The sequence below is a fragment of the Cimex lectularius genome, unplaced genomic scaffold, assembly GCF_000648675.2.
Source record: "Cimex lectularius strain Harlan isolate CLEC.00 unplaced genomic scaffold, Clec_2.1 scaffold404, whole genome shotgun sequence".
Taxonomy (NCBI): Eukaryota; Metazoa; Arthropoda; class Insecta; order Hemiptera; family Cimicidae; genus Cimex; species Cimex lectularius.
The window spans coordinates 99,523-123,310 of record NW_019392941.1 but is presented as its reverse complement, the minus strand read 5'-3'; the positions used below and the strand labels follow the sequence as shown (position 1 = coordinate 123,310).

General features: G+C 35.4%; 1 protein-coding gene across 1 annotated transcript; it reads right to left on the bottom strand.

Annotated features, from left to right (window-relative positions):
* On the bottom strand, window positions 1-23,276 carry LOC106666703. The gene is made up of 4 exons (XM_014394063.2): window positions 23,141-23,276; window positions 1,082-1,745; window positions 516-601; window positions 1-448 (listed from the first exon to the last, which is right to left on the bottom strand). Exons 1-4 carry the CDS (start codon window positions 23,153-23,155, stop codon window positions 140-142), a joined length of 1,074 nt encoding a protein of 357 aa, XP_014249549.1. The 5' UTR covers window positions 23,156-23,276; the 3' UTR covers window positions 1-139.
* Window positions 23,277-23,788: the final 512 nt, after the last annotated feature.

Below are 23,788 nucleotides of genomic sequence, written 5' to 3'. Positions count from 1 at the left end.
TACAAATATTAAATATTTACACAGCTTGCTACATGCTATAGATTGAAGCAATAAAGTGAATTTATTATCGTTTATCAACGTGGTAGCTCCATTTTTGACTTCGACGGTTTACAGAACGGAATATTTTATATTCGCGAATTCAACTTGACAATTTGGAACGATATGATATATCCGTGTGATAGCCTGTGTGATCTGACCAATATTTGACGATTTGGAGCCTACCATCGGGCAAAAGGACGTGGTAGTTGCCCTTGGTCAAACCGTTCAATTTGGATTCAACTTTTCCCATTTCTACCCCTTTTTCGTTGTCTGTGACTCTGTAGCCGAAATCGTACATACTGTAGTCATGATTTTCGTTGTTCGGGTATTCATTTTCATCGGGGGTTTCAGGAGATTCCGCAATGGACGGTCTGGTTTCTTTAATTCTTTCGTCTTTGAGTTCTACCGCCTGGATAAAAAAAAAATTATTTGCCTTTATGGTTTTATTTTTAGATTTATTCAGAATTTCTACTTACCGAAGTATCTGGAAATGTACCCTTTGGAACAGGAAGATAATGATATACAGGCATGATAGGCTGTTTCCCGAATTCGAACGATCCACCTGCAATTTTCTACTCTGTAATACTTCACGTAATAAAGTATAATAAATTTGATTAAATGAACTATTATTTTATAAATATCGTTTGAAAAAATAAAAAATATCGTCGATTTTAAAGTTCACGTTATTTCATTAATTTTCATCTCCTTTGAATCATTTACACAGTTTCTTTGAAAAGTACATGACAAGGGTCACGATTGTTAGTTGTCCTAAATAAGAAATTTAGGTAAAGTCCGGCATGAACGATGGTTGAAATGAATCAGATATAGGGGTATATATTTCTCCCAGGTGATTAGGAATCGTGTTTCAAGTTTGCGATATGATTGATGACCTGTGGGTATGCTTACCAGTTTGTCTGATATTTTTTCTTTAAAAGCTAACACCCCATCTATAATGTTTTAAAGCTTGTACCACCGAAGCACTTTTTATTTGATCATATAAAATAAAATTTATGTCTGTGTTATTATTAAAAAGTTAGTTTACCTTGTATGGTTGTTTTCCCTGGTTCAACCAAATTGTTTACAAGCAAATGCAATGGAGTGTATTTTACGGTTTCTGCAGGATGTGCGCTTGAATGATCGTATAAATTCTGAACATACTTTCTTTGGGGATCGCCAAGCTCGTTTTTATTTTCTGTATCTTGCAATTGATCAGCTTCGTATTGCACGTTCTGCAGGTAGTGCTCATAATTGGGCTGAAATCGGAAAACAACCGGTACTCTGTAGTTGTCTTGCTGGTTGAATAAGCCCTGTTTTCCGCTTTCGACGTTTTGATGTGTAACAGGATAATACTGCACGGCATCTAAGTTTTGATGAGTTCCATGATCAGGAGTTGTAGTAGCAAAGTACTGCGGATGATCCGACTGATGATTTATTTGATACTGTGACTGATCTGTTGGGTTTTCTTGAATGTAAACTTGCTGCTGATTCGGCTGAACTAGTTCATGATTGCCGGTAGGAACTGGGTGAAAATATAAGCTTTGCTGTTCTCCTCTCACGTGTCTTTTCTGCTCCGTACTTTTAGTCAAGTTTTTTGTGATCGCTTTCTCAAACTTGGGTTCAAGCTTCATGACCCTGTGAAGTTGAAGTAACTTATCAACTGCAGTTCCGTCCACGAAGACTGCGGCAAGTAGCACGATGACTATAACCTAAAAAAATTCAATAATTAATTCAACCAACATTTGATGAATATTTCAACAAGTGTAAAATAATTGTAAATCTGTCACAAATATAGACACTTTCATAGTCAACATATTTTACATATTTAAATTTATTTGCACCCTAACATACATTTAGGCCTTCTACGTCATAGGAATGCACACTATTAATGAGCAACTCAGAAGGATAAAAAGAAAATCAGGGAACAATGGAAATGACTCATTGGATACAATCAATCCAACAACCTCCGAACAAACTGTGGACGTTTAGTCGGAAGTAGATGTATTAACAGAATGTATTAAAGAAGCAACAAAAAATTGCGAATTCTAATAGGATTCTTAACAGGACTCGGCAAAAATGGACATCTGAAGAAGATTAGCTAATCGCACGTGCAGATTATGGAAAGAAGCAGAAGAGACACCAACACATCTACTAAAAAACGATGGTTCTACACTTGCCCGCAGAAGGAAGAACCGGACATATTAAACGAGTTCCTTGATAAACTAGTACTTACCTGTGTGCTTTAAACAAATAACGGGGGATATAGGAGTTCTTAAATATAAGTGGGAAGTTTATGGGCCGACAAACAGCTGAAGTTATCGCCGGCCCTCTGCCTGTTTTCTTTCTTTTCCTCTTCTTTCGCGCATATTTTGTTTTAACCTGCAGCCATTTGAACGTCTTGATCTGGTTACTGACTCTCTGATTTCAAATATATACAACGTTGATATTCTAGAATGCTAATCTCTCGTTTGTACCTCAGGTTGTCAAATACATAATAAAAAAACATACAATACATATATATAATCATCACAAACATAGATGTCTGGTCACATTCACTCCCCCAGAGACTCGATATTCCTCGGGTAGGGGTTATAAGCAACCCCTTCCTTTCACGCTAATAAATAACTTTTACTCTCCAGACGTCATACACTCACCCCAGAGTACTTGATATTCCTCGGGGCGGGATTATCAGCAACCCCTTCCTTTCACGCTAATAAATTACATTCATTAATAAATTAACACAAACACAGCACTCGATAGAAACATAGAGGTCTTTCACTCCCCCAGAGTATTCGATATTCCTCGGGGAGCAGTTCTTAAAGGGCGCAGTATAATAAACACACCGACTTGTACTATTACAATACATCAACATAATATTATGTGTCTTACAAATTTGTCATCTACCTCATACTATGGTCAGCACTGACTCTGAGAACACTTCTTATGAAACTAGTAAGTAGCTTCGGATAGTACTCTCCCCGCTGAGGGAGAGGTCTTTGGGTCAATGTCGTGTTATGTAACATGGAGGATTCTGGGGACGATAAATAGTAAAGAGGGATCTTGTACTGTATGTTTACGTTGAAAAATTCGTGTAGAACTTAAGTAAAAACTGACCAAATCTTGACCAAAGGCAATTTTGCGAAGTTACAAGGCGTAGTAGGGAGCTTGGATAATTTTCTGAGGATTGAAATGTTTGGATGGGTTGGATATATTAAATTGCTGTGGTTCCCTACATTAATCCTACGTGTGTACATGTAAGTTTTGAAAAGTGGTATTTTGTTTTTACTGTACTCATGTCTGATTTTAATCCTAACAGTTGTCCTGTGATGTGCAAGTCTTCTGAGATGTTTTTATTGCTTAAGTAAATGACAGACCTTCATTCTTGTTTGTTTTAGGGTAAAAATGATTTAGGTGCATTAGACTCACGCCAATTTCATCTTACCCTTTTTCCAACATTTCTCGGTGTGCTCGCGGTATCCCTGGGTTTTTGACAGTGGCTTATATTAGAAACAGGAATTTATATATTAGCATTGGGTAATGGGATGGTGTTTGATTAGATTCATACTACAAGAGTATACAAGAGTACAAGAGTGAGAGGGAGAATGGTCCCTTGTGGCACGCCCAGCTTGGTTTGATTGTTAGGATTTCAGAATTCAACAATCCTAACAATTTTTACAAACATATTATACTCATTGTATGTAACTCTCTCCCTCCCTCTCACACTCACTCTCTCTCACTCTCTCTCTCTCTCTCTCTCTCTCTCTCTCTCTCTTTCTCTCTTTCTCCCTTTCTTCCTTTCCCTCTCTCCCTCTCTCTATGAATCCGCTGCGTGTTTTTCGTGTATAGATAGTATTGCTTCTTAAGCACGCTAACAAACGTTTACAATTTAATAAAAGCTTACAAATATATTCGTTTATAAAAGTCTACGTGAATGTTTCTCTCAATACATATAAATTGCCTTGCAATTGTTCGTTTACAGAGAGAAAATAATTTTGACAACATTATATCGACACGGCACCAAAAGCCTGTTCTCGTTCATTTCCAAACCAGGTGAAAGTTGTACGATATTTTCTTCCATCCGGAAGGATGAGATTACAACAAATTTTACAAGAGTTTACTCATCAAAACACAACCAAATAGGATCTTCTTCAAGCCAGCATGACAACAAATTTCATACAATTTAACGATAATGTAATTTTTTATCATGAGTTGAAAGTTGTTGATTTTGTAATATTACATAAGAATTTTCTCCAAACGATAGCTTTCCAGGATATTTTTTTGACAGCTAAGAAGAAGTTTAAAATAAAAAAAAAAAATTGAACCCAATACCTCTCTGCTACCTTAGAATATGTGGTGTACGGAAACCACAAAATATTTCAATCCTGATAAAAATGTTACATTTTATTGACTCCAAATAAATTGTAATAAATTTACATTGAATTCAAACATGAAAAATGGATCTAACTTTGGTCTTAAGCTTCCAGCACTTATGTCAATTTGATTTTGTGCTTTCTCCTTCTAGTATAATCCAATTTATTTTACAAATCAACTCAATACAATCTCGATGTTGGTCTTCCTTTTCATTTAATCTTTATAGCAATAAATAGTTGTATTTATGAATATAGTTGTAGTTTATGTTCTGACTCAGGATCCAGCCATTATAAAATGAGGTTTTTACTTCACATATTGAACTCTTTCTAAACCCTAATTTTTGACGGTCTTCTTTTTGTTGTTTTTATTCTTGTTATGTTCTAAACTATTTCTTACTTGTAATTTCTAATTAGCTTTTTTTATACCGGCCGTTTTTGGAGATGCTAGTTGTAACATGTTTGATTCTTTCCATTTTTCTACCATGAATTATGTCGGTTAGTAAAGCGCGCTTTAGCCTGTAAAATGTTTTTCTTCTCAGGAGACGCATTGGATCGAAATCACAGACGTGTGTCTAATATTTTTCGGCTGAGTATAACTGAAATAGGTTTAATAGTGTTCCATGGGGGCGTCGGTGGCCGCAAGGTTGTCTTTGACTCGGCGCTCATCACGTAAGGGCTTTTTTTCAAAAACCCCGGCACCCTGAGAGTTTATATGGCCTCTGCTGTTGCGAACCCTCGTAAATAATAAAAAAAATGAAATAAAATAAATAAATAGTGTTCCACATTTATAACGTCCCCTTGGAAGACAAAAGAATTCATATTTATTTAACAAATTTATTTTCAAATATTGCTACAAACAATCCATGACACAAGAGAAGTGAGATTGTTTTACCTTCTGTCCTCAAATAGGTCTCAAAAGAAGACGGAAAATAATTTGCGAGAGATGCTATAAAACGTAAATGGGTCTGTTTCCTGGAAACCTAAGTTGTCTGGAAAGAAAACACCCGACATACCGGGTCATAAAGTTAATTGAGGAAATATAAAATATAAAAAGTTGAAAATTACTTCCCTAAGTTTTTTTTATAGGCGTGCGCCACCCCTTTGTGGTTTTAACCCAAAAAAAAGTCCTACGGCAACCCTGTCCTAGGGTGGTTTACAACAAAATGAATTGTTTTTCCTCTTCGGCCTGACTTTTTCATTGTCCTTCGGCCTGCTCGAGTTACCGACTGGCTGGTGAAAAAGAAAATGTATATTTCCCCGCTACCCAGTTTGAGTAGACAAAGAAAGGGACGGAGGCGACCTCCCCTGACCACTCCAGCGGCGATATGCCGTACAATGACCTCGCCCACTCCACGACGAGACATTTTGACGGCCAACAAACTCACCCCTTATTGCATTTCACGTCAAGATACACCCCAAAAGGTTTAGAAATTAACAATAACTCTCTTTTTATTACTTCTCATATTATGTATACTTCTTTCATATGATATTTAAAAAATGTTGAAAATTATAATTAAATTATAATTTATAATTAAAATATATTATAAACTTCAAACTGATAATCTTGATTAAATGTCTAGTGCAGAGTTTCTGCTATTAGGTTTGAAGTTTCTACTACAATAATCGCAGCTTGTACCTAACGGCAAACGAGTTGATGGACTCATGTCAGTGGTTCGATATACAATTTAACTGAAAGAGCATAAAATGACCCACTCAATTCAAATATAAACTAATAATACTTTATCTAGTAAGAACGATTTCTCTCTTCATCTCTCTCTCTCTCTCTCTCTCTCTCTCTTTCTCTCTCTCTCTGTTCGTCTATCTCTCAATCCATCTATTTCTTTGTCGCACTTAGTTTATTTCTATTTCCTTCTAATTTTCTATCATTCAGCCATTCTGTAAATATATCCTTCCAACTAACCTCGGATTACTCTCTCATTATCTCTCTTTCTCTCTTTTCTCTCTCTCTCCCCTTTTCTCTTTTCTTTTTTTCTCTCTCTCTCCTTTCTTTCTTTCTCAGAGCGTGTGTGTATGAGTTTATTGGGATAATAATTATTCGTATGAAGTAAACAGGTATTTTACATTTTTTATATTATTGTCTGTAAATTATTTACATATTTCTTACGTTTATAATAGGCCTAGATCATATGTCGTGATGAGAGTTAACAACCACTTTGTTCGAGTCATGGCTTTAGCTGGCCATGCTAAAGCAAAAAAAAAAAAAAACTGGCCATCTTTAGGCTAGTCGAATGTTGTGAGATGAGAGCTTATGAAACGTGCAAAATTTGTTGGAGGTTTATTTTTTGCATTAGATATAGCGTAAAATCATTCTTGAAGCAATCAGAAGAGCATGTTGTGAGTTTGTAGCCTAGTCGTTTGTACACCTAAAAGGTAACAAACGCAGTCTATTTTTTAAAATATAGGAGTATTGTTGAGCAATACTGTATGAATGGAAAACGTGTGATTGTTGCTGAATTAATTTGTAATTGTCAATTTGTGATCCATTTGGCTATTCTCATGTGCCTTGAGCTTCTTATTCGGCTAAGGGAAGAAGTAAGGTGAAGGGACAGATAGGGGTATGTGCGGTGTAGGTAAAGTGTGAGAGTGATACAAGTACGCTGATCGATGGCCCACCCAGAAAGCAATTGTTGCTGTCCAATCTTAATCGGATGACAACGGTTGGTTTCAGTTGTATGCACTCACTCCACGGCCAAATATTATTATTAATAGGACGATCTTTGGCGACCATTTTTCGGTAAGTTAAAAACAAAGGACCAATATTGGGTGCATGGAAGGATACGCTTCAGTTAAAGGAATATTTCGCTGTCAAACGCATTACACAGTTATTTTCCGTTTGTTAGTTCACTCCACCTTAACTTGTTCTGTTAGTAGACCGATCTTTAGCGGACTCTGAAGAACCTTTCGATCATTTAGTTAGAAAAGTATTGGTCATGTGGAGGGATACGGCTCAGTTCATAAAGGAGTTCTTCACGGCCTACGAGACACAAAGACCCCCCCCACACGCAATATTCTGTGCGATCAAAGGATCAGGATATGACAACAAGAAGCATCCGCTGGTAAGTAGAATGTTGAGGGTTTTGGTTTACTATTAGAGAGAAACTAAAATGTTTTAACAAAGGAACTACAATAATAGTAAATACCATATTTTTGCAATACTAATTAACAACTATCTAAACATTCAAAACTTGTCATGCACCTATTGGACGTATTAACGAAGAACCAATGAAAATGATAAATGAAGTATCATTTTTTTATCATTCCCACCAACAATCTAACAAATTTTCCAAAAATAAAGGAATTTATTCATTGTAGGTATACCATGAATCTTTTGTCTCACAGCTTATAGTAATTAAACTAGTTCAATTGCTATTGTTTTATTGCCTCATTACATTTCTTGCACTGTGGTTGTTAGGAACGATTCAGTTTGCTCGATCTATCCATCTTGCTTTCAACAACTAAATTCATTGAACTCCGTAGTCATACTGGGCTCAGTTAATTCTACTTATGTCCAAATCAAAAACCATGGAACGAGTAAAGTTGAACATCATTCGTCGCCAGGTGGGGGTCGTTTAAATTGAGCTTCGGGAAAATCAGTTCAACTGAGATTTGCAATCTGCAACCAACTCTTACAAGAAGGAAAATCCTCATGGGTTCGTTAATGCTTTCATGATGGATGAGGAGCTGCCCGGGGTAGGACGTGGACCTAAAGGGAGCGATATTGAGTGGATTTACACGAGGAAACTCAGATCAAATGTTAACTTTCCAAACGAGTAAAAAAAGAAATAAAAAGAATTGCAAAGAGAAAAACTTAAATCTACACTGTGATGATTAGTGACCGTTAATCGATATTTATTTAGAAATCGTGAGATCCGGTCTGGTGTGATGTAGGTTCCAGAAAAACATTTTCTTTATCGTGCCAACGTTTCAATCTTTATTGAAATCATCTTCAGGGCCTGGGATTTACAAACAATGTTTACATATAACAATTACATTTTGGATGTGGAAAAGTGAATTTATACAATGCAATATATATATANAAAATGTAATTGTTATATGTAAACAATGTTTGTAAATCCCAGGCCCTGAAGATGATCTCAATAAAGATCGAAACGTTGGCACGATAAAGAAAATGTTTTTCTGAAGCCTACATCACACCAGACCGCATCTCACGATTTCTAAATAAATAAATCTACGCTATTACAAAATCATGTACGATTAAGAAGTAAAAATGTTTTGGGCAAAGTGTAACGCTTTCAAACATGCCATCTAGTTTATCGAAAAAATATGTTTTTTCATCTATGGTGATATTTTTTGCTATTTCACTTACCTATTCTCGGCTTCTGATATTCCATTCTTTCTACTGCTTTCTTTTTCCTCTCTCACTCACGCTCTCTCTCTCTCTCTCTCTCACTCTACCTGTATCCCTCCCCTCTCTTTCACTCTGAATTTTCCATTTATCACATTGTAGCTATTTTACACTGCTTGTTATCCCATCTATCCTATTCTTGTCGTTAACTCTCTTTTTACAACTCTTTCTCACTTGAACTCCCTCCCTCTCTCTCTCTCTTTCTCTCTCACCATCTCCCTCACCCTCTCCCACTCCTACTCCCGCTCCCTCTCTCTCACTCCCCCTTCCATAATTCGTATATCTCTTTCTCCCCCCTCTGAATGTGGGTCTGTGTCAATCAATTCTTCCTATTTGTCTCCATTTGCTAGATTGAGGAAGAGCACTCTTGTTATATCATGCAGGCCCTTCTTCTATCTATTTATACTAAAATATATTTTTTGTTCTCACATTGAAACCATATTTGATCTCATATCTTCTCTCACAATCTATATTTCTTACTCACTCTCCCTCCCACTTTCTCACTCCCTCTCTCTTCTTTTTCCTTTTCTCTCTCTCTCTCCCCCTCTTTCTCTTTCTCTCTCTCTCGCTCTGTTCTTTTTTTTTTTTAGGTCTACTTAGTCCATATTTTCTGGAACTGCATTGTCTTGTAGATGATCAGAAAAGAAACTATGGCGTACTTAAATAAATATTGTAAAATGAATCCGGTTGCAAAAAGAAGTCTTTTTTCACGCTTTTAACGAAAGCTCCATAAAAACGGAATGATAAATATTCTTGATTAAGAACGGTCATATAATTAGTCAGGTCAGCCGGCCGGAGGTGGGTTTTTACTAAAAATTACACCATAAAGGTAATGGAAGAAGAATGAAGAGAAATGCAAATTTACGACCGCTGAAAGTTCTTCTAATATGAATGATGAACGTTATTTCCTACACCAACGGATTCTTTCATAGCCGGGCGGCCCGCTCAAAATGTTTCTCCTTTTAACAGGTTGCCCCAGCGATAAATACTCATATACATTTCTTTAGAAAGTGAGTCTGTAGAAATTTCTTCGGGAACTTGTTCCCCGGAATCCTAATGTAAGTTATATCGAGCTTTTAATTTCACTACCCTGGGATTTTTTCTCTCTCTCCGGGCTAAACAGAAAAAGTGGAAAAATCGTTTAAAATAATTTCCATGGGTGTTGCAAGGGCATTGCGGCGCTCATGAATATGAGCTTTCCTTCTTTCAAGGAGATAAAAAAAGACCAATTTTTCCCCCAGGCCATGTTCAATTTGTGTAATTACTTTTAAAGATCAAAACTTAGGCTTTTAGAGCTGGATAGGCCATTTTCTCCCTTCGAGTAAAGAGCCTGACTCTCCAATTTCTTTTTAAACTTGGTTGTGACTCATTAGTAAGTTTCCACCAGTCGGTTTCAACACTGGAATGTTAATGCGCCCGATTGTCGAGGAAGTTTCCGTCGTATTTACACATTTTAGAAATGGGATCGTGAGCTAATTTATAATATTATCATGTTAATTAAATCAAAACTTTAAATAGTTAAACTGCGGTAATTAAATTAACTATAGTAAAAGGGTTATTCAATTATTCCTATCTGTAAGGAAAACATTATAAAAACTGATAAGAAGCACAATTTATTAAGTTTTAATAATATCTAATGTCTTAAATCATAATAAACTCTACTCGATTTTAACAAACACATTTAAATTAATTTAAATGTACAAATAATTTGTAATTACAGTTTATTTTGAATTTGCAATATGCAATAAATATAAGTACATCTAGAATAAGAACAACGTACCGAAAAATATCTTAACATTAGAAGAAAAAAATAATTTATACGAGAGTCCAAATGCACAATCTTTCCCATAGAACCAAAATTTATTGGTTCGAATCGAATGGAGAGGACGACAAAAATGGATGACCTTTGAAAAAGAAACTTGATTATGCTGGAATGAGAAACCACAAAATCAAATGCTGAGGCATCGTAGAAGCTTATGGCCAAAGTTACAGCCATTTTTCATATTTGAAGTCAGTTTAAGTTTTATTTTTGTCCAATTGATTTTGAACCAACGGAACTCTACTTATATATCCGAGCCTGAAGCATCATGAGGATCTAATTCCTCCGAGTTATTTCCCATAACCCGCATTCTACGGCGGGCGCGGAGGGGTGGCATTTGAATCCCCAATTATGGACGATAATCCGCGAGTGATAGCGTACGAATCCCGGATTACATTTTCCTGTAATTCAGCATCATCGACTACTGAAAGCCGATTTGATCGGGAGCTGTTTTGATGATGGGTGTTGCACAGCAACGGCCTGAACTTTCAGAAATTTCACTCGTCCTTGAACTTATACGTTTTTTCCAATAGTGCCTTACAACAAATAAATCCGTTCGCTGCTACATGTGATAACAAATGAAAGGCTATAAATATATTATGGATGGAACGACCCCTGTAACATATATATAAATTTTATTTTGGCTAGTTTATAAGGCAAAATATCAAATGCATTACATGGGAACACGGCTCATACTAAGGGCTAAGATTACCCACAGAACTGCAATATTCTTTTGTAATAAAACATCAGCGACAAGGCCAATTTGAGAGAAAAAATATTCACAATCAGTTTCTTCGGCAAGCTTTTTGGGAGTGTATAAGCTTCATCTGGACTTTGAAAATATTATTATTATTTCACAAGGTTAACAACTATAAAAGTCTCTTTATAATAATAAAACTTAGTTTTCAAACGCACATAGTTACTTTCCGAGTTGATAGTAGAACAATATCCACTACGCATCCATTAGGTGATTATTAGATGGACAGGGTGTCCCATTTATATGGACCTGCTGAATTTCTTTTGAACAGATCACGTTATGGAAAAACCAAAAAACAGTATTTAATATTTTTCGTGTCGTTTTAAAATTTTGCCTTTTTTTAACATTTGTTGTCAGGATACTTTCGTAGCCAGTACACCTTTGAAATGTAAATAAGAATGTATAATTTTTACCCGTTATCTGAAACGTTTATTGCACTGAAAACGATGGTGCAATCAGATTTTAAAATGATCACAAAAAGTTGTGGCACTGTGTATAAAAAGAAATATCTTAACTTCAGTTTGATTATTGTTGTTCGTTATTCTTCATGTTAACTCTTGATCCACACTTTTAGTAGTCCCATGAACAACAACATCAAGAAATTCAAAGTATTTTCAATAATAGGGCACTCTCAACACGATCCACAAGAATGACACAATTATGCAGAAAACAATCACTTTGAGCCCTGAAGATGATCTCAATAAAGATTCAACCGTTGGCACGATAAAGAATGTTTTTCTAAAACCTACGTCATACCAGACCGCATCTCACGATCTCCGAATAATCATTTTCAACAATTAGGTTCTTATATTTCTTCGTTTGGTCAATGATAGTTTTGATATTGTTTACACAACTGGCTTTATTGATTTATACAACATCATACATGAAAATAATTTGTTTCTTTACATCGTTTTTTAACGGTAAGAAAATAAGTATTTTAAAAAGCAGTAAACATAGAAAACTAGTCTAAAAAAATATTACATAACTATTTTTTGGCTTTTCGATAAGGTTATCTTTTGAAGAGAAATTCAGCAGGGCCACCTAAAACGACCCGTTTATAGGCTTAGAAGGGCCGGTTTTTAAATCTCGTTTCACTGTCATGTTTTTAATAAATATTATCATCAGAAAGTCTTTCTTTTCTTTTTTAAAACAGCCGAGATCCACAAAAAAGAAAGTAGTATGTCACGAAACAATATTTAACGAGTAAAGTTTTCGAATGTTTAGAGATCTCTTTTGTCTAACAACTGTGAAAGTAAAATTTTGTTAAAAAAAAATTTTCAGATCATTTTAGTCGAAATGGTTTTAGATTGCGGATGAAAACACAACACAAAAACATGTAAAATCCGAGGTAAAATGTTTTACAAAAACATGTGAAAATCTGTCTTTCTTTCTCTCTCAATCGCTCTCTCTCTCTCTCTCTTTCTCTCTCCCTCTTCCTTTTTCTTTCTCTCTCTATCTATAAATAATTTAAATTGTATTTGATGAATTGTATTTATCATTTACAATTTTTCGTTCACACTGACAGGCAAAAAACTTTGATTTTTTTAAATTTTCTCAATAAAAGAAAATTCTGACCTTAATTGGTCTAATTGTTTATATCAATAAATATTTGTTTATGCTATGGATTAAATTGGGAATATCATTTCGAGGCAAACCGACTAGTCTACAATCCATAACAAGGATAAAGGATTTTTCGAATTTTTAATGAATTCGGTCTCATTCTGAAGCAATAAACTGTTTAGTTTTCCTCTGTTTTCGTAATGTCAATTTTCAAAATTAAAAATGTAACTTCGTGCTGAGGATGTTGTGCGTGGTGTGGCCAACGCCGTTAGACTTTTCGAGAAACGGGGTCCTTTCATAGAAGGCCCGGTTCTGGACGCCCTAGGGTGACTGTTCCACAGATGACCATTTTTTGACTTTGAGATTTTTTGAAACCAGCACCTTACTGTGGTTCAAGCGATTTGTCAGGTCCAGGAAGTTCAAGTGCCAAAATTTCCGAACGCACTGCTCGAAGAAGATTAAATCAGTATGGACTGATGGCTTTTCGCCTCATAAGAGGACCAGAATCGACCAGTACTCAAAGTTTCACGGCTCCCATTTGCTCGAGAACACAACAATTACGCTTTACAAGTTGGTCTACTGCACTTTTTACAGAAGAGTGTAGCTCCACGATCCCCAGATGGGCGTGAAAGGAGTGTGGAGAAGGCGAAATGAAAGGTATGAAGCTTGTAATTTTTCGCAGGGCCAACTTTTTCAACGTAGCTCAGTGGTATTGTGGGCGGGAATTTCAATGGGGAATCGCACAAAGTTGGTTGTTCATGGTGGGTCTTTGACGGCAACTCGCTATGTAGATGAAATTTTAGAACACCCCGCGTTGCCTATCCTCGATGAATCAGCGACAATCCTATTCTAATGCACGTAATGCCGGTCCGCATATCGCTCGCATAGTAGAAACCTACATTCAACAGCATAACATCGGGGTTTTAGCCTGGCCAGCCCGTTATCCAAACGTGAACCCCATCGAACATTTATGGGATAACCTCAAAAGACGAATAGACAAGTTCATCCCTTCCTGGTAAGCTCTACGATCTTGAAAGGTCTCTTGGTGAAGAATAGCTAACCTCCAACAATGAGACATTTTCCGACTGGTAAAAGGCAAGTCGAGGCGTCTTCGAGGTGAAATTAAGGCAAGAGGAAGAAATACGTACTATTGAAATGTTAATTAAAAATCTAAAACAAATTTTAGATGTCCGTCTTTTTATATTTTTACTTTATTATTCTCATTTTCGTTTAGCAATTGACATTTTTTTACTTTTTTAGACAAAGACTCAATTATCAAACGTTAAAAAACTGAAACTTTGATTAGTATATAAAATCACATACTAATCAAGTTATATTACAAATGTGTGGAATTTTTGCCTGTCAGTGTATTAACTTTTTGTGGCATGCTGCCGAGAAAATACTACTATGACTTGGTGACTATTAGAAATTGAACTTTCTACAAGATACCGTCGTCAAACATTCCTTTTCAAATACCGGATGTATTTTTCAAATTAAGGATTTTCACTTTTTTATCATATTTTGTCTCTCTGAAATTATTTTCAGCCTATCTAAATTATCGAGAAGTTTGCAGACAAGGTTGGAATTATAAATATTAATTATAACTATACTACTATTTAACGTAAGCCCGAATATGTCATTGTAAGATATGATAATTTTTGTGAAAATGTAAAGAAAGGAAGTTCATAAAATAATTAAAATGTTTGAAAAGAATCAGGTACATAATTAATTTGCATTTACTTACTTTAACGCTTAACAAGATGCTAAAATTATAAAATTTTATTAAAATTATAGCTTTGTTAAGCTACGTTACTTTCCGTAATAAGATAATAATAATCCATAATAATTTTTATAATACAGTTATTTACTGGAAATATATTCTCGATTCTACGAAAATTATAGTATATTGATGGGATATTTTTACTTTTGTCTAAAATTTCCAATTCAAGTAAAATTACGACGAAAATGATGTTTTAGAATTGAATCAGAATCATTTTGTTCTTGGCAAAGTTTTAAGTAGTGTTTTAATCAAGTGTTTGAATAGACTGAAAGGACAAGAGTAATCGTGCCCAGGGTGAGACTAAGAATGCCCCCTTGTGAGACGCCCAGCTTGGATTAGTTGATAGGATTTTAGGATTCAACAAATCTAACAATTTTTACAAAACGATTATTGTAATCATTGTACCTAGCTCTCTCTTTCACTCATTCACTCTCTCTCTCTCTCTCTCTCTCACTCTCTCTTCCTCTCTTTCTCTCTCTCTCTCTCTCTCACTCTCTCTTCCTCTCTTTCTCTCTCTCTCACACACACACTCACTCCCTCTCTCTCTTCCTCTCTTTCTCTCTCTCTCACACACACACTCTCTCCCTCTCTCTGTATCCGCCGCGTGTTTGTCGTGTATAGTTAGTATTGCTTTTTCATTTAAAATTAAACGCTAACAAAAGTTTACAATTTAATTAAAGCTTAGGAATGTATTCGTTTATAAAACTCTAGTTGCACGTTTTTCTCATTATATGTCAACTGCCTTGTTTCTTTACAGAGTAAAAATAATTTTGGCAACGGCACCATCGTTGATTTCCGAACCTGGTGAAAGTTTTACGATATTTTCTTCCATCCGGAAGGATGAGATTACAACATATTTTACAAGAGTTTACTCATCAAAAACACAACCAAATAGGATCTTCCTCAAGCATGACAACAAATTCCAACCAATTTAACGATAATCTAATTTTTTATCATGAGTTGAAAATTGTTTATTTCGTAATATTACATGAGCATTTTCTCGATTCGAAAGATTCTTATGATATTTTCTAAGAAAAATTCTGAAATTAGTAAAAAATATTTGTGTATTTTAATACACGGTTGGAAAACAAGCGTTGTGATCAATTTCAAGCAATTGAAGTTCAGGAACACACATAAAAAAATTTGCACCGGCAGACGGTTTCTTACCATGCCGTGCAGTGCAACTTGTATATTTTTCGTTTTAATTTTAAATATATATACAAACACAAAAATTTAGTTTAAACACTATCAATTACCAAAGTAAACCAGAAGTTAACGATTTAAAGTTAAAGCAGTACATTTTGTTACAAATCTTGTATTCTTTCTAAGTTAGCAATGGTTCTGTTTATACCGATTTTGTTTTCTTCGAATCTCTTGTAAGGGTGAGCTTCAATGGGACCGATTTGCCATAAATAAATGGACAGACGGAAACTGTCCCCCTTTCCAAATCCTCGGCAGCTTTCCTAGCTACGAGGAGAAATCCTAAAGCATTGGAAAAACACCAGAGTGCGAAGCTTTCGGCCAATAATGGCAGACAGCATTCAGTAGATTAGTCGGCTTTGCCCCGTATCATCCGATCAAGCCTTAAATAAGCTCCTTATCGCCTTTGGGTTGTTTCAGTCGTCTACCGAGTTTCGGCAGAGCCGCCCTGGCATATTAGAGGATTAAGAGAGGACTGCTGAAGTGATTATTGCCTACAAACGTTTATAGGATATAACAAATCTCCGAGAAGAATTAGGAAAAGATATTTTGGTATTGCAATTAATCACTAGTTAATACTGCTAAGAATAGAGTTTGCTAGAAAGACGTGGAATCTACTAGATGCACAGATAAAAAAATTAAAAGTTTGGTCTATCAGGAACATAGCTTATCTTATAAGCTTAACACAAAGACAAGCTTGGTTGACTAACTGTGCTGATATCAATGAAAAAGTCTGAAGTACAATTTTTTGAAAAAAATTATGTTGCATTTACGCAACTGGGGGAAAAATGGAATTTATGCTTAAATGAAAATGTCATTTAGTAGTTACCAATCATTTTAGTCTTGCTATTTTTGCTAATTTTGTATGTTAGGTGTGTTTTGGCTTCAGTTTTGTGTCTGAGTGATTATTGCATTATATTATTCTTTGTCAATTCTTAACTCATAACTCAACTTTTATGAAGCGTTAAGAGATGAGATGCGTGTGTCGGGTTCTTTGGTGAGTTATTCACCATATTATTAATTGCAGTGAATTCAGGGGTTTTTATAGTTCTGATACTGACGGCTCCAAAACCGACAAGGGTAAGGGAGCTGGAGTCTTTGGAGTTAACCCCAAGGCCGAACTAACGGTAAACCTAGGCAAGTAAGTACCCCAAAGTAAGTCAGCGACACTAATGACCTGGCCCTGACATTGGTCTCTGGACATTCGGGGCATAGAGGCAACAAAAAGGTTGACATGCTGGCCAAAAAGGGACCAACATGGACTCTATGGGCCCGGAACTCTACTGCCGCCTAGCAGCCTGCCACAAAAGAGGATATATCTTAAAATGGATCCTATGGATCCTTTATGGATAGGAACAATACCACAGGTATGAGGCACGCGAAGAGATTCACAGAAGGGCCATCCGCAAAACTTACAAAACTACTGGAAGGCAACCGCAACCGAACCAGCATTCTGGTTGGACTTTTGACGGGGAACATGCACCGGATAGGAAGAGAGACAGAAGAAACACTGTGCAGATACTGCCAGGAAGAGGAGGAGACTGCAGAAGACATTTTGTGTTTTTGCGAAGGTCTATGTAGGTGCAGGTTCTTGCATGAGGTTCCCGCATATTTGTCGTCACAAGACTAGAGGATCTTCATCGTCCGCACCTGGCCTATTCGGCCTTATCGGACGTTTTGATTCTCAAGATGAGAGTTGACGCACCTCCGCATACGACGGAATGGTGTTACCGTCGCAGGTTTGGTGTAGAGGCAGCTCAGCCCCGAAGGGTCAAGACAACCTCGCTCTCCGCTTGTCCATTCCGAGTGGTTGGGCCCGCATTGTGCATCGGGTCGTATGCCGCGCGCAAAGGGCTAACGAGCCGAAATACATCAGCCTGTTCTCCCGCGCACTCCCTAGATAGAGAAGGACACTATCTCCCAGAGTATTGCTTCACATAACGTAGAAACTACCGGATCCGCCCCGGCCGTGCAGGACTAGACAAGAAAAACCACAAGCAAGATTCCAAGGAACCGCTCGCAAAGCTTTGGAGGCTGGTTAATAGCCTGAAGCTGGCCAGTTGGTTATAATTAACAGAGGAGCACAATAGATCTATTTAGGTCGAGGTGCAGTAGGCCTTGTGGCCGCCTCGCGTATCCCTATCCCTATTCCTATGGTTCTGATCAGGCTTTGTGATCGACTACACTTTTCCTATTTACTTTTCTGTTTGGATTGGCGTAGATGTTATCTGTGAGCCGTTGTTATTTTGTGGATTTATTAATGTCTTTGTATTGAAGTTATATTTGTATTTTTACAATTTTTTTGAGTATGTTCATTTTTTGACATCCAAGATAGGAGTCATGGGCGATGGTGAAGTTTGATGTACCGTCATTTATCCCTAATCAGGCTTACATATTCTTTGTGGTTTGACCCGCAATATCCCCCCCCCTATATATTTCTTTTTTGTCACGTAGGTTGGTTTGTAAACGTTTTTTATCTCAGTACATCATACGACCTATTATTACTAACGGAACGTCTGTAAATTAGTAATTATTAAAAATAAATTGCGAAAAAATAAATAATATTACATTTATATTTCTGTGACTAACCTTGGAGGATTATCTTATAAAATATCAAAATAAATTTTTTTTTCAGTTTCGGTTTATTCGATTTATTTGGATATAAAAAAAATTAATCCCAGGGAGTAAAATTGAAACGTGTTTGCATAATGCTTAAATACCACCACTTTTGTCCAAATCTCCTGACGATGTAATATAATACATTTTTAAATGGGAAATTTTGTAATTGGATTGCGTATTCTCATCACTCTATGTTTATCTATAGTTAGTTTTAAAATAAGATACAATGTAATTACCGCAAACATATAATACACAGCTTGGTCATATCAGTCCCGAGTATGTAGTTTTTAAATTTGGACACACTTTCACTCATACTTAAATACATTCATTCTACAAATTCAATAAAAGAACTAGATAGGTCAGGTGGAGTGCTAGATATTTCTCCTTTCAGTCCCTATATTAAAGGACACACATTCACACTCAGTACACACATAAAGAATCACAAAACCAATGTGCTATATACAATAAAACCGCTGTTTTCTCCAAGCATCGGAACAGGGGACAAAGGTTTTGATGTATCGCTTTAATTTTTTTTATAATCCCGTTTCAATTCGTAAAAGGGAGGTGTGAGATCAATGGTCTCACTGAGAAGTGAATTAAACCCTACAATGGGCAAATCCAGTCAATTTAGAAAAATAACAAAACTACTTCAGGAAGCTCTGTTAATAGTGATTTCCCATTTAATCAAATTTTGGACCTAACCACATTTCACAACAATGAAGGATATATAGGTTATACAAAACATAACGGAATTAAGCAATCAGAGATAATAAATAAGATAGAAAAATTTATTATTTGACGCTTGTCCAATAGTATGTTTCTTTGCATACAGGCTCACACATCTCAAAGTCAATTTATCATAATTGATTGTTATTTTTTAAAGATACTCGTCAGTACAATTAAAAAATGTAAAGTATTTATGAATATTTTAAATTAAAACGAGGGTATGTGGCACTAAAAATCAAATACTCTAATGTCCCTTTTTCCACTCTATAAATAAAATAGTGACCGTCGTGAAGGCAATTTTAATTTTGTTAAATTTTAAATCCATTATATTTAGTGGTCTATTGACCAAATTACTTCTTTCAATTAATTAATCTTTTTATGTAAGGTTTCTGGTCGAAATGAAAAAGCTAGTACCACAACTCCCCGTGGCCACTTCATATGTCGCCGAGATCAATCCTGATTACACGACATTTGAAAAAATGGCAAAAAGGAGGGAAAATTCGAAAGGTTGTAGGTTGAGATAGGGAGTTGGTGTCCGAGTGGATCGAAGTCCCGATAGCTAAAGTGGTAGAGCAGCGGCGTATTTTGCGGAAGGTCGTGGGTTCGAAACCACTAGCTTTTTCATTTCGACCAAAAACCTTACATAAAAAGATCAATTAGTTAAATTGTAATTTGTTAAGAACGAACAAGCAAAATTATTTAACTTATTTTTCATTTAACTGGTAAACTGACCAATCTATTTTACTAATCGTATGTAATTTTATGACAGAATTTCTTTCAGATGTCTAGTTCTACTTAAAATAAATGAATTATAATTAACAGTTCAACTCAGTTATTACATTAATCAGGCAAGAACTTTAAATGAAACATCAAATATGTTGGTTTGATTTTAAAAGTACCACCTTATAGATGATTCTTCGTTGGCCGAAATAAAATAGAAATCTTTCGAAATTCTGTGTATGCAATTTTTTCTTAAACAGAATTGTACAGGTTAATTCAACTCGGAAATTGTTCCCTTGTTAAGCGTGTTAATGCAAGGTCGCATTTATCGTCAGACTACATTTCTTTACCTTTCTCTTATCCAACCTCCTCGTATGACCACTTTACGTTCTATAGTCTTCATTCTGAGTGGGCAAACATTCAAGTCGGACGAATAAAAGCTGGTTATGTCAGGCTTTTACAAATAAAGACTCATTGTGCTACCGGAAAAGAATTAGAAAGAAACTACTGTCACAATGAAGTGTTCATACACCTATTTGAAAACGACGACCTACATTTCGTGGAATCGGTTTTTATTGTTATTTTTCCAGTTTAAATAATCACCTCGAAAGCACGTATAGTTACACACAGGATAATCTCCCTTGTTATCTTCCAACCTTCCCAACTAGATCCTAAATGTTTGGTGTTTTTTGGGCAGAGTGACTAGGTGAAATTAAACAAATTTTACCAACAATACACCAATACAATGTAAGAAATATAATTCATTTAACATCAAACATAGACTTGTAAGCACGTTTAGCAATATACGAGCTGTTTAGGTTGTTAGAAAGTGAAAGAGGCACAAACTAGCAAGGGAACGTTTTTCACCATCTCTCGTCATTTTATCGGATCGTAACTTACGAAATGAAGTATTCATCGGCCACTTTTTCCACGTCTTAAGCACGTTGTCATTGTTAATGTTACTAACTCGTATATTTACACATGTCAAGGTAATTTATAGTCATCATTACATTATTTTTTACCATTATTTTTTGATCGATCTATAATAGACGTACAACCATGTCGAATAGGTCGTTTGTTTGTTAAAAAAATTGTGTTCTTTTTTTATATTTTCTTTAGTTACTTACAGACAATTCACAATACTATTACATATATATTATATGTACATTACATGTTATTACATTTATTTATTTATTTTTAATTTGTTATTATATTTATAACCGTAAATAACTAACAGAAAATAGAGAGAGAGAGAGAGAGAGAGAGAGAGAGAGAGGGGATGGAGAGAAGGGGGGTGGTCAGAGAGAGAGAGAGAGAGAGAGAGAGAGAGAGAGTGAATGAGTGAAAGAGAGAGCTAGGTACAATGATTACAATCGTTTTGTAAAAATTGTTAGATTTGTTGAATCCTAAAATCCTATCATTTGTAAACCTTTTGAACAAGTTATTATAGTTTTATGTCTTCTTGAAAAATATTCTTAGCAAGATCTAAGAATAAACTGATGGCTCATCAACTTCTTCTTTTGGAATCATCTTTATTCTTTTTATATGTAATTGTAAGTTATGTAAGGTCTTAAGGCTATGGACTGATATGAATTGTTCTATCCAAACTGAGATGTGAATTAAACCCTACAATGGGCAAATCCAGTCAATTTAGAAAAATAACAAAACTACTTCAGGAAGCTCTGTTAATAGTGATTTCCCATTTAATCAAATTTTGGACCCAACCACATTTCACAACAATGAAGGATATATAGGTTATACAAAACGAAAAACAAACACTTGTACATAAGTTTACATATTTGAAATATTTAAATGTCAAGACCATATTATAAACAAACCATTGTTGAATATACCTCCGAAACAGGTTAAAATAAACAAAAAATTACGTTTTAACGTTCTGTGAATAACAAGGTAGTATCCTAGGCTCCGCGCTGTTCTTGCTTTATACAAGTGACTTAACAGTAATGAAAAACAAAAACATTACAACATTTGCCCAAGAGAATCGGCCTTTTTGCTAAAAAATGAATCCATGCTTGAATGGCATTCAAAGCAACTATCAATGGATAGATACTAGGACGGTCAGAATAAACGACCAGAAATTCGTTCAAAATTTCAGTTAGAGAAAATTGGTGGACAAACCGATCGTCTTCACTAGTAAAGTAATTCCTGCCCAGAATTCAGTAAAATATTTAGGCATGACAATAGATAAAAAATTAAATTGAAAAACACATACCAAACACAAACGGATAACTTGATTTCAAATACCGTCAACTTTATTGGTGCTGGGAAGAAATTTTCGGCTATCAATACAAAATAAAATAATAATCACATATTAAAACCAATATGCATATATGGTATAAAACTTTCGGAAAGTGCCAAAAGAAGTAATAAAATCATATTAAAACTGTTCGAAAACCAAGTTCTACGAAATATTGAAGATGCTCCATGGTATGTTTCCAATGGCGACATACACAAAGATCTGAATATCTCCCACATCGACATAGAAATCACATGCTAATAAGCACTATCTTAGTTTTATTACTAAATTTGCCATTGTAAAATTAATACATGGTCTCATTTGACCAGTTAATTTAAAAAATACAAAATACCAAAATGAATTTATTTGCTTTATATAAAAACCATTAGTTTAAGAGAAAAAATTAAATGAAAATATCGAACAAAATAATTTAAAATTAACCTGCTCTCAGTAAGTTTAACTTGTGCTTAGAACAGGCATTGTGAGCTCACAAATAGTTATATTACAAAAAAATGTAAATAATCAAATAAATTGAATATATACTGCTACCACTAAGTTTTCCCAATCCGTGTAATAAATAGATTTATTAGTAACATAATGGTATTAAAAAAAATGTAGTGTCACAAAATAAATAGGATAGGTATTACATTTTTCTCGTTAGTTTTATATTCAAAATAAGATCTAAATATCTGTTAAAAGTTTAAAAAAATTAAAACTACATAAAATAATTAAATTTCTTGATGGAATTCACAACTATTTCAACACCTACAGTGATTATGGATTTATAAACACAAAATAATTATATGTGCAAATAACTAAATGGGAGACTGTAGGTTGTAATCTGTTTACTATTTTATTACAAAATATCGCCTTGTATTCAAATCTTGTTAGAAAAAAAGGCGTACTCACCTTAGTGTGGAGCATGGTAACGGGACGTGATGTGGGCAGTGACTGAGAAGAGCGGGTCAGCCCTGCTACTTGTCCCCCCAGGTTTTCTCTCCTTCGAACTTGAAACACGAAGTTCAGCAACCGGATTGCCGTTCTTCCTGGAGGTGGCCCAGGAGCGAAAGTCGATCTGGAATTCAAGACCGCTGCCGTTGAGATCACTGGCATTACGCCTGACAATTATCAACCGGTGTCGTCGCTTCCGATTTTCTCCGCGGTGAATTATTCAGCCGCAATTCCAACGTTTGGCCATAGGCTCATATGGCGCCGAAACCATTTGGTAACCCTTCTTCCGACAAAAGCCCGACTTTCCAACACTGCTGCAACTCCATCGTTTGCCTTGGAATGCCAAATGTAACAGTAGAATTGCCGGTTATAGCCAAGAAAAACTTGAGTAACGTAAAATCGTATTAACTGGATCTAACTACAGTCCAAAAAATGTTAATTCAACCTAAACAGCCACAAAGCCTATAGAAGCAAAACTCCTTCCTTTTAAGGTTAAAAAGTTTGGCCTTACCAAAAAATAGAAACGATCATTACAAGAGACATAAACTACACACAGGCCGCTTAAAAAACAACAAATATATTTTTTTAAATTCAAATTTGTTAAAA